Source organism: Sinocyclocheilus rhinocerous, unplaced genomic scaffold (assembly GCF_001515625.1).
Source record: "Sinocyclocheilus rhinocerous isolate Xijiao unplaced genomic scaffold, SAMN03320098_v1.1 scaffold263, whole genome shotgun sequence".
Classification (NCBI taxonomy): domain Eukaryota; kingdom Metazoa; phylum Chordata; class Actinopteri; order Cypriniformes; family Cyprinidae; genus Sinocyclocheilus; species Sinocyclocheilus rhinocerous.
The window spans coordinates 2749316-2761445 of record NW_015645086.1 but is presented as its reverse complement, the minus strand read 5'-3'; the positions used below and the strand labels follow the sequence as shown (position 1 = coordinate 2761445).

At 38.0% G+C, this 12130-nt stretch overlaps 1 protein-coding gene across 1 annotated transcript; it reads left to right on the top strand.

The window, feature by feature from the left end:
• The first annotated feature begins 4469 nt into the window (after positions 1-4469).
• LOC107705740 (zinc finger and BTB domain-containing protein 46-like) lies at positions 4470-8525 on the top strand. Its single transcript, XM_016509191.1, has 2 exons — positions 4470-4727; positions 6757-8525. The coding sequence occupies exons 1-2, from the start codon at positions 4611-4613 to the stop codon at positions 7180-7182; spliced, it is 543 nt and encodes a 180-aa protein (XP_016364677.1). The 5' UTR covers positions 4470-4610; the 3' UTR covers positions 7183-8525.
• The last annotated feature ends 3605 nt before the right edge of the window (positions 8526-12130 follow it).

Sequence of the window (12130 nt, the reverse complement as noted above, 5' to 3'; positions counted from 1 at the left end):
CAACCCGTTTTGGGTGCGGGGAGGGGCATTTTTACGGCGTGATAAATATGAGCAGCACGGCACAGCGGTTTATATGTATATTTATACATAAATTAATAAATATTAATGCTGCTAATAAAAACAAATAAAGAAGCCGTGTAGGAGAGTGGTTATTATGTGCAAACAGTGAGAAACTCTATATTTGTGCAGTGTGCGCATGTCAAAAAAATTCATTCCGATTTGAAGCTTGTGACATATAAATGCGCACATCAACCCGATCACTTTATTTAGCGTTCATGTAAACACTACATTCAGATTCATCAATCGGAATGAATTCAGTCCGATTGAACCAAAAATTGTGCATGTAAACGTAGCCATTGAGCGGTCAGACCACAAAGTTATCTGGTAGAGTTCTGGGAAATTTTCAAGGCAGTCTACACTTGTAGTAATTCCTGGAGGAGATGTTTTTACATTAATTGCGATTTTCACACAACATATGTCATTCAGTTATGGCAAGTTCATTTGTGTATCAGTGGGCGCTTACAGATTAGAGGCAGCTCTGATGGGGTGTTCGGTGGATAAGGGACGTGTTAAATCCATTTTGAGAGTGTGGAAGAGCTTAGAGGTTGAAATCAAGCGAAAATACAGCAAATATCCATATCCATTCTGAAATTCTACTCGCCTCTCTAAGAATCTCTGTGATTGGTCAACAAATGCAGTGCGCACTGCAACAGAACCCGTTAGCATTTTTGCAACTTTTGAGTGTCACTAATTTTTCCTCTTTGAAATCAATGGATTTGCAGTGTTGCAGTAAATCAGTTGTGCCAGAAACTGTGAATGTGTCGACATTCTTACTGACACAGCAGTGAGAAAGTGTATTGTCACTAGAACCACCTAAACTTACCCATAAATCTTATACCCAAGTATGCAAAAGGCCTCTTCTTTTCGCTGTTTTTCTTTCTTTTCTTTTCTTTTTTCCCTCAGAAAATAAGATGTTTGTCTGTTGTCTTTGTAAAGATCTTTAAGGTATCATACACTTTTTGCATAGACTATCCGATCTTTCTGTCATATGTAAAACTTTGTTGTGTTTCGTCAAACAAAATATCTGCTTGGTCTGCTTATAACAACTTTCCAAGTTACAGAATGAAAGCATGACGTTATCTTTCAAACTGTTAAGTGTGTTGCTGCATTGAATCTGGGGTGATTTGTTAGAGGAATCATTGTTTATCACCGATGCAAAAAGAGAGAGAGATTTGCACTGACGTTTTCAAGGTCTTAGCACTTTCTCCTCAGAAAACGAAAGGACTAGTGCACTCTGATATTGTCTGAAGAGATTTGAATGGTGGGTGTAAAAAAAACACATCAGAAATCTCAGTCACAGCTGTTTTGAATTGCACTATTTTTTTTATGACTGAAAAGAAAAAATATATCCTTTAGACTAAAACCAAAAAGATTTCTGTAAATGATGTATTTTGGAACCATACTAACTGGTTGGTTGTCATTTTTTAGACAATAAATGTTGACGTAAAGCATCACATAAACTGTGGTCATTTTATTTTACTAATAATAAAAATAAATTGAGAACCTGTTGTTATCAGCTACAAATAGATTTGTTTTACTACAATTTTGGGGTTTATTTGCTACCTTAAATTTAAACTTGTCATAGGTCAGATCTGACCATCAGCTGTTTAAAAAAATGTAGAGAAATGTCAGTTCCAGGGCAGTTGTTCAGATTCTAAATTAGTAAATGTGCAGCATGTTGGTTTTGGTCAGTTCCAGGGCAGTTTTTCAGATTCTGAAGTAGTAAATGTGCAGCATTTTGGTTTTGCCATTTCAGCTCATCACGTCTTTCATGTGTATGGATTATAAGGTAAACCTGGGCTTCAAGTCTGTCCTTACCTAAATGGTGCTTATCCGCTTATTAGCTGAGCCAGTATAGACCAATGCCTAATGAGATTACAGTCATCATACTATGAATAACACAAAGCACATGCCTCTGTCTGAATCTTTTACTAACAGAAGACAGAAAAATTAGAACAAGAAGTAGTGGAATTGATGTTTGGTTTTGTGAGTTTGGGTTGATAATTTGTGCAGCAATTGTTCAGCAAACAATAGGAAGCTATGCTATGCTGCGTTGTGGGTTTTTCAGCTTTCTTTGTTGAATTTGAGCTGTAAAATCTGTTTCGGTGCTGTGGTTGCTAGGGAAACTGTCTTTTGGGGCTGCTTTTGGTAGCTAAGGGCAGGTGAGTTAGGGAGAGTATCCCTCTCGCAGTTTGTCAGTGCTTTGGCTATCTTCAGTGTCTGCCACTAGATGACACAAAGGATAGGAGGAATTGGAAAGGATATACAGTAACTGATGTGAATGTGGCAATAATAATACCATGATGAATAGTGACAATTTACAGGTGACTTTTTTCCTTGCTTAAAAGGGTAAAAATACAAATATTTAAATTTAATAATATGCTCATTAATAATGTTAGGGTATTTTTCTTTTTTTTACATTGTTGGTAATTCCTATTATTCTCAAATAGTGATTCTCACTGTAATTTTTTTGTACTCTTATATGGTGAAGAGTACCGTAATACTATGTATGATTGAAATACTATATATGAATATAGATGAATATGAACTGATGAACAATAGTATATTTATATTATATATTGGACTAGATTGTTGTTCATTGTTAGTTTACCAAATTTTTTTACCAAATTACCAAACAGGATTGCCAGGTCTAAGAAACAAAACCTGCCCAACTGCTAATCAAAACTAGCCCAATCATGTGTTTTCCTCCGTTTTCTCCTTTGTTGGGGGTCCCCTCCATCAAAATTGCATTCTGCGGAGATCACTTCAAACTGCAGATTTCAAAAACAACCTGCAGCAACAGTGTAAACGTCGCCCTATTCCGTGGTAAAACCGCAGATTGGCAACCCTGTTACCAAATTTGTTTGTGCATCAGTAATGTGAAATTTGGGGCGGATGAATGTTTAGCTGTTGTGAAAGTATTGTCACAATGTATTAGAGAAAAAAAAACATAATGGTACTTAAAATGGGCATTTTCTTTAAGCAAAATTTTTGTTCTTATTTCTTACTTTTCATATTGAGGTAATATATGACCTGGACATGTTCTTCCTGTTGGCTAATTCTAATGTAGAGTAATGTCCTCCTTTGGGTCATCCCTTATGGCTTTACAGAATGCTCCTAAAATAAAAATAGCCCTGACTCAACCCATTAAAATAATTAGGGTTAACATGAATCAGCCCGTTATATTAATGCAGCAATAATGTTAAAGTAATTTTATTCGAGAGAGAGAGAGAGAGAGAGAGAGATTAACCCAGTGCTTTGGTAAGTAGGTTTGGCATTAATGCTATGTGCAGGGCTTAAACACTTCTCACATATTAACTCTCATACTTCCAGTGGCTTAACCTGCATGTGTTCAGACTCTAACCAGCTCTCTTCACATCTCTTCATCTCTATTCACAGTTAATGACTTCACAGTGATCAGGAAGAAGTTTAAGTGCCCATACTGCAGTTTTTCCGCCATGCACCAGTGCATCCTGAAGAGGCACATGCGTTCACATACGGGCGAGAGGCCATATCCCTGTGAGATCTGCGGGAAGAAGTTCACCCGGAGGGAACACATGAAACGCCACACACTGGTGAGTGCAGTACCAACAGGAGGAGGCAGTGAGTGCAGAGCAATTATCTGCATAAATGTGCAAAGTATACAGCACTTAAAGGAATAGTTCCCCCAGAAATGAAAATTAAATCATTGTTTACTCACCCTCAAGTTGTTTCAATGATATTTTGAAGAATGTGGTCAACCGAATGGTTACCTGTACCCTTTGACTTTAATATTTTTTTCTTACTATGGAAGTCATTAGCTACCATAAAGGAATTCATACATGTTTTGAATAACTTGAGGGTGAGTAAATGATGCCATAAATTTCATTTTGGGGTGAACTAACCCTTTAAGAGTGGTTAAGATAACATTGTGGAATTTTGATTATTACATCTGGATGTTTATAATTAAATAAAATGCAATAAAAAATATTTAATATAAATATCTTGTGAAATATTTTGAATTTCAAAGCCGATACTTTGAAATGTCTTTTCAGTTTTTATTAAGGACTATACAGCATATGTGCTTTTCGTAAAGATGTTTGTGTGGGAGACATTCAAGTCTCTAGTGGGCCCCTATTAAATACAGCATTCTGCCATATCCCATAAACCCCTCTTATCTCAGTTTTTCTCTGCCCTTATTGCCAGCAGTTTTTTAACACCTCCTCTCCTTTTTTTCTTTCTTAAAGCCTGTATTTACTGTATCTTCTCAAGGAAAGCACACATAAACACGCTTTGGCGCATGTTCTTGGTCTCTGTGTGGCTACGAGACGTGCCACAGAAATTAGCTCTGGTTTTGTGCATATCAAAGGGCCTGTAATAGTGTGACATGATAACAGACAGCACTGCTTTTAAACACTTCTCACATATTAACTCTCATACTTCCAGTGGCTTAACCTGCATGTGTTCAGACTCTAACCAGCTCTCTTCACATCTCTTCATCTCTATTCACAGTTAATGACTTCACAGTGATCAGGAAGAAGTTTAAGTGCCCATACTGCAGTTTTTCCGCCATGCACCAGTGCATCCTGAAGAGGCACATGCGTTCACATACGGGCGAGAGGCCATATCCCTGTGAGATCTGCGGGAAGAAGTTCACCCGGAGGGAACACATGAAACGCCACACACTGGTGAGTGCAGTACCAACAGGAGGAGGCAGTGAGTGCAGAGCAATTATCTGCATAAATGTGCAAAGTATACAGCACTTAAAGGAATAGTTCCCCCAGAAATGAAAATTAAATCATTGTTTACTCACCCTCAAGTTGTTTCAATGATATTTTGAAGAATGTGGTCAACCGAATGGTTACCTGTACCCTTTGACTTTAATATTTTTTTCTTACTATGGAAGTCATTAGCTACCATAAAGGAATTCATACATGTTTTGAATAACTTGAGGGTGAGTAAATGATGCCATAAATTTCATTTTGGGGTGAACTAACCCTTTAAGAGTGGTTAAGATAACATTGTGGAATTTTGATTATTACATCTGGATGTTTATAATTAAATAAAATGCAATAAAAAATATTTAATATAAATATCTTGTGAAATATTTTGAATTTCAAAGCCGATACTTTGAAATGTCTTTTCAGTTTTTATTAAGGACTATACAGCATATGTGCTTTTCGTAAAGATGTTTGTGTGGGAGACATTCAAGTCTCTAGTGGGCCCCTATTAAATAAGCATTCTGCCATATCCCATAAACCCCTCTTATCTCAGTTTTTCTCTGCCCTTATTGCCAGCAGTTTTTTAACACCTCCTCTCCTTTTTTTCTTTCTTAAAGCCTGTATTTACTGTATCTTCTCAAGGAAAGCACACATAAACACGCTTTGGCGCATGTTCTTGGTCTCTGTGTGGCTACGAGACGTGCCACAGAAATTAGCTCTGGTTTTGTGCATATCAAAGGGCCTGTAATAGTGTGACATGATAACAGACAGCACTGCTTCTGCTTAGCGCTGAAACGTTTAACACCTAAACATTGCTTAATTCATGATCCACACCATGATGGATCACAACCGATATGCTACACCGCCACATGTTGTCACCGCTTCGTTATAATGTGGTGAAAAATTCAAAGGTCTGCACAAGAGACTGTAATTGGCTGAATGCTTCTCTTCCCTTGTGAATCCAGCAGCGACTGCAGATACACAGTTTTGTTTGAGATGCTTTTACAGTTTATGTATACATGTAATGCTAATAAAATGTACCACACTAGAGCGTGGCATTATAGCAATGTCGAGGTCTTGGGTTTGAATCTCAAAGGAATCCTTGTAATGATAAAATGCATACTTTGAATTCAATGTTAAGCGTTTTGGATAAGTGTTTTTCAAACATGTTAAAGTGAATGTGTTCAAAGCCATTATAAAGTGCAGATAAATTGCAGATGAAATGTACATTCTACATTAATGTGGTAGGTTGCCATGTTGCTAGGCAACTGTAAATAGCCTAATGAATTACTGCATGTCAGTGATTCCCAACAAGTAACCTGTATTATTTTGCAAAATAATTATTGTTAATAAATCAAACTATTTATTGAACATTTGGGACTTTTATCATATTGCTGTTGCTGCAGCATATGTTGAGCAAAAAAAAAAACTATTAACTGAGTGCATGCTTTATTGTATGTGCTTTCCGGGATGGGTTAGGATTGATTATTACATACAATATAAATCTGATGTGGCTGCATGCATTTGACTATCTACAAATATAATTTCAGTATTTTTCAAACTCAAAATAGCCCATCAGACCCTGTTTACATGTTTTTAACATTCTTTGCTTGATCAGGGGCCAGTTGCATAAACACAGCCACTATGTTAAGACTGTTTAAGAAACTAGTTTGATCAACTAGCAGTTGGCTAAGTCTTTTTTCATATATATATATTTTTTTAATTCAAATTAGACTAATGTACCTTTCTATGTAACTGACTTGGTAATGACCAGTGTTGAAGAATAAATGAGATGGCTAACTTGTATGCAACCAGCCACAGATCACCTGAGACACATCTTTATTCCAAGCGTAAACAGGGTCATTGTAAGCCTCATGTAGCTTCTAGCTGTAATAAATGAATATTGTACCACGGTATTATGATGGTACTGCCACAGAAGTTTTTTGAAAAGAAATGAAATGCTGTCTCTTAACAAGGCATTGTCACTCTTTCTCAGGTGCACAGTAAGGACAAGAAGTACGTGTGTAAAGTATGCAGTCGCGTCTTCATGTCTGCTGCCAGCGTGGGCATCAAGCACGGCTCTCGTCGTCACGGCGTCTGTGCAGACTGCTCAGGTCGAGGCATGGCTGCCCTGCTGGACCAGAATGGCGAGGATGGCTCGCCAGAAGAGGAACTCTTGTATCCCGGTGACCACCGTTTCCCCGATGACACCGCCGATGGTGACGGGGAAGAGGAGATGATGGTGGAAGCGGAGCTGATGGGAGAAGGTGAAGAAGAGGAGGAGAATGGAAAATGGCGGCCTGGCTCAGGGATGTCACAGCGAGACGACAGAGCAATGGACGATGGCAAAGAGGAAAGCGACTCGGCTCTGGAAGGAGACGCCAGGACGGGAAGCGAGAAAGACTTCAGTTGGATCTCCTAGTCCAATGCCTGGATACTATTCCAAGGTTTACCACCTGTTCCTATAAGGAGATATGCTTAAGGCGGGGCAATCGGATCTCAGCATGTGGGAGGCGCTGGATACAAAGAGATCCTTGAGATGCCCACAGGGCTGCCGAAGGAGAGACAGTGGAGAGTCCTCTCGCCCCCGACTCCATGTGCTTCTGACCCAGGCTTCAGTTTGTCTCCTTTCTTCCTTGAGGACCAAACGGGTTTCTGTGTATGTGTTTGCTATTTCTTCAGACAAAAGAGATTGTGTTGTCTCGGGAGACTGTCCAAATCAGTACCATGCTTTGATGGGTCAAACAGACAAAGTGTACGAAAGATGTGATCTTGCCATATGGTCAGCTGCCACCAGGGGGCGCTGGCTAATCTATTGCGCAGCAGTTCACGTCAGAAGACTTGCACCAGTTTTTTTTGGCACATTGTTGTTTTCTGCGAAGAGAAACTGCAACAGACTTGCACTTTAAACGTTGACTAGAGTCCTATCGATTCCCTGTTTCTGCAGTTTAATTTACATAGATGAATATGGTGACCGCACCTACCTTTAAGGATACACAGTATGTCCTTATGACTGTTATATATGAACATTTGTGCTAGGTTTGCTAATTATAATGTATGCCTTGTAATGTTTCATTTCATTGCAATTTTCATTCTTCAACATTTATTTCGAGTGGAAAAATCATGTATATAGATACATATAAGTGAGATGTTGATTTTGTGTTTTCAACAAAGAACGGTAAAGGGGAAGGTGGGTGAACACTATGCAGAAACTAATCTTTCTAGTTCTCAACAATCTTTATTCTCTCTATTATGGGAGAGAAAACTTGTCTTCAGCAATGGCAAATGAGAGAGACTGGAGGAGATATACGAGTAGATTTATGGAAATATTACTTGTGTCCCACTGTAATATTTCCTCATTATTTGCATTCCATAGTGGACTCAGTCAGGGATGGTATGGTTTTATACAGAGGGTTTCCAGTGTGGTGTTTCTATTAAAAAAAACAACAAAACAAAACAAAACCTGTATGCAAATGTGTGTAAGTTGTAGGTTTGGTGTGTGGGGGTGTTTAACTTCAAAAGCCTTTACTGAAATGATTTCAGACTCTCTCCTCTCGTCCCTCTTTTTACGTTTGACGTACTTTGCGTTTCCTCACAGCCTTGCCATTCTACTGTACTGAGTCTGCCTCTGAAATCTTAAAGCCGTGTGATGTGACAGGGAGATATCATGCCTTCCCACTAAATATTTATTGCTCTAACTTCTGGAATATTCAGAAATATGCATCAATTTCTTAATCAGTGAACCACAGCTTTCTTTTGTTATCAGTCCATTTAAGATGACGAAACACAAAAACACTTAGTAATGAGACCATGGGAACTGATGTGTGCTGTAAAGTGAAATTGCTGTTCATTTATTGGTTTTAAATGGTTATTTATTTAGTTTGTGTGTGTTTGAGGGAGAGATTGTCTAGTCATTTTACACATCCTTACCATTCTGTTTGACTCAGTGTGTGTGTGTGTGTACGAGTGCGTGAAGGACCAGGTTCATGAATGTCTTTTTACTCACCGTTTTAACAATCTGTGCCAGAATCTTTGACAATGGGACTAAAACGCTTTATTATGCTTTATGATTAACAAGTTTGAATTATTATGGTTACTGTTGGTGTTGTAATTCTTATTGTTATTATGATTATAATTATTGTTATTATTATTAAGTGCTGGAGGCTAAGCTTTATTATCTGTTTCATTTTTTATTTCCTTTCTTGAAAAACAGTGTAAAACTTTCCAATCTTGCCTTTCTATGGACAGCAAGCCATGTGGCTTTCAGAAGTAATTATATTGTGCCAGTTCCATGGATTTATCAGTGATATTCGAGAAAATGTTTCCTTATTATATTCTATTTTGTTTTTGAAGGATGAACCTTCTGAGAGCTTAACTTACTAAGTGTTGACAAAGGTATATACAGCACACGCTTCTATATTACTAACGTACACTAAGTAATGAATATTATACCAAAAAATAATAATCTGGTATACTTTTAGTATACATTTAGTGCTTTTCTTTCGATTTGGTGTACAGGTGCAAAGCTTTGATCAAACAGTGAGTTGCTTGGTTGATTAAATTTTTTTCCCTCTACTTTGAGAAAGCACAGATTATGGTGTTATGTTATGAAGGGCCACTTGAAAGTACATTTTAAAGAAGAATCGCAGCTTTAATTCTGTTGCCCTTGGAAACATGCTCAAGTTTTAAAGGATGTGCTCTACTGTATGCCATCACTCTGCATCTGAATTTAGAAGGCTGGCCACTTTCATGTGGAATTATGGGAAATATGACTTTGGGACTGGGAAATTAGAATTTTTGGCAATGAGAATTTGTACAAGCTTTAGACCTCAAGTGTCATTGGCCCAAGTGCCAGGCACAATTACTATCAACATTTCTCCAAATGATTGGACATTTAGTTTTTTTCCTGTTTAATTTATTGTGTTCTTTACCTTTAATTGAAATAAAATCTGTTGGAATTGAAAGACAAACTGGATCACATCATTTGAATCCAATTCATTTACACAAGTAAATGTGGGTTAGATTTCACGATCGGGGTATTTTTAAATGCACTTGTTGATACTTCTCAGTGATTTTCAATCAGGTAACTTCTACAGATAAATATTAAAACAGATATGTGCCTCTATGTACTTGACCTACAAATGTACTATAATTGCCCCAGTGTGTGGTTGTGTGCGCATGCACATCATGTAGGTTTTGCCCATGCATGCCATTAGAATTTTTTTTTCTGAGATTACTCTTGATTTTGTTATTAATGTGTGTAAAAATAAGGACGAATGAAGATATCATCGTATCAGCTTATAATGATCTTTGTGGGCAGAAATAAATAATTTCAGCTAATCTGTTTCCTTTAGTATTATTACAGCTAATCAGACATAAATATACAGGTGCATCTCAATAAATTAGAATGTCGTGGAAAAGTTCATTTATTTCAGTAATTCAACTCAAATTGTGAAACTCGTGTATTAAATAAATTCAGTGCACACAGACTGAAGTAGTTTAAGTCTTTGGTTCTTTTAATTGTGATGATTTTGGTTCACATTTAACAAAAACCCACCAATTCACTATCTCAACTAATTAGAATATGGTGACATGCCAATTAGCTAATCAACTCAAAACACCTGCAACGGTTTCCTGAGCCTTCAAAATGGTCTCTCAGTTTGGTTCACTAGGCTACACAATCATGGGGAAGACTGCTGATCTGACAGTTGTCCAGAAGACAATCATTGACACCCTTCACAAGGAGGGTAAGCCACAAACATTCATTGCCAAAGAAGCTGGCTGTTCACAGAGTGCTGTATCCAAGCATGTTAACAGAAAGTTGAGTGGAAGGAAAAAGTGTGGAAGAAAAAGATGCACAACCAACCGAGAGAACTGCAGCCTTATGAGGATTGTCAAGCAAAATCTATTCAAGAATTTGAGTGAACTTCACAAGGAATGGACTGAGGCTGGGGTCAAGGCATCAAGAGCCACCACACACAGACGTGTCAAGGAATTTGGCTACAGTTGTCGTATTCCTCTTGTTAAGCCACTCCTGAACCACAGACAACGTCAGAGGCGTCTTACCTGGGCTAAGGAGAAGAAGAACTGGACTGTTGCCCAGTGGTCCAAAGTCCTCTTTTCAGATGAGAGCAAGTTTTGTATTTCATTTGGAAACCAAGGTCCTGGAGTCTGGAGGAAGGGTGGAGAAGCTCATAGCCCAAGTTGCTTGAAGTCCAGTGTTAAGTTTCCACAGTCTGTGATGATTTGGGGTGCAATGTCATCTGCTGGTGTTGGTCCATTGTGTTTTTTGAAAACCAACGTCACTGCACCCGTTTACCAAGAAATTTTGGAGCACTTCATGCTTCCTTCTGCTGACCAGCTTTTTGAAGATGCTGATTTTATTTTCCAGCAGGATTTGGCACCTGGCCACACTGCCAAAAGCACCAAAAGTTGGTTAAATGACCATGGTGTTGGTGTGCTTGACTGGCCAGCAAACTCGCCAGACCTGAACCCCATAGAGAATCTATGGGGTATTGTCAAGAGAAAAATGATAAACAAGAGACCAAAAAATGCAGATGAGCTGAAGGCCACTGTCAAAGAAACCTGGGCTTCCATACCACCTCAGCAGTGCTACAAACTGATCACCTCCATGCCACGCTGAATTGAGGCAGTAATTAAAGCAAAAGGAGCCCCTGCCAAGTATTGAGTACATGTACAGTATATGAACATACTTTCCAGAAGGCCAACATTTCACTAAAAATGTTTTTTTTATTGAAGTATGAAGTTCTTATGAAGTATTCTAATTTGTTGATATAGTGAATTGGTGGGTTTTTGTTAAATGTGAGCCAAAATCATCACAATTAAAAGAACCAAAGACTTAAACTACTTCAGTCTGTGTGCATTGAATTTATTTAATACACGAGTTTCACAATTTGAGTTGAATTACTGAAATAAATGAACTTTTCCATGACATTCTAATTTATTGAGATGCAACTGTAGTTCCTTACTTACATAAAGATTTGAATTCTCTAATTTGACTTAAGACAAAGTAGAAAACAAAAACTTTTATATTATCAATCCATGTAAGGATTGAGGGTCCCATTTTGTGAAATATATTCATTGATGACTCAATGAATCAGTATGATATGACCTAGTAGGCAGAAAGATCTGTAAAGTTGCAAAGACTAAAGTCTCAAATCCAAAGAGATATCTTTATAAAAGTTAAGAGTCAACCACGCCTACCTAAAACGGCTCGTTCTAATATGCCCCCACATGTCTACGTCACGATGTGGGAAGATTTGCATAACGCCGCCCAAATGTTCACGCAAAGAAAGAAGGTGTAACTTTTATTCTCGCTGTAGTATTGTTGCTGCCGCCATGTCGTGAAG

Bases quoted from the DNA above. Each gene is read 5' to 3' on its own strand.
- LOC107705740 (XM_016509191.1), top strand. From the start codon at position 4,611: ATGCACCAGTGCATCCTGAAGAGGCACATGCGTTCACATACGGGCGAG. The intron at 4,728-6,756 runs GTGAGTGCAGTA...ACTCTTTCTCAG, and splicing joins ACATGAAACGCCACACACTG to GTGCACAGTAAGGACAAGAA.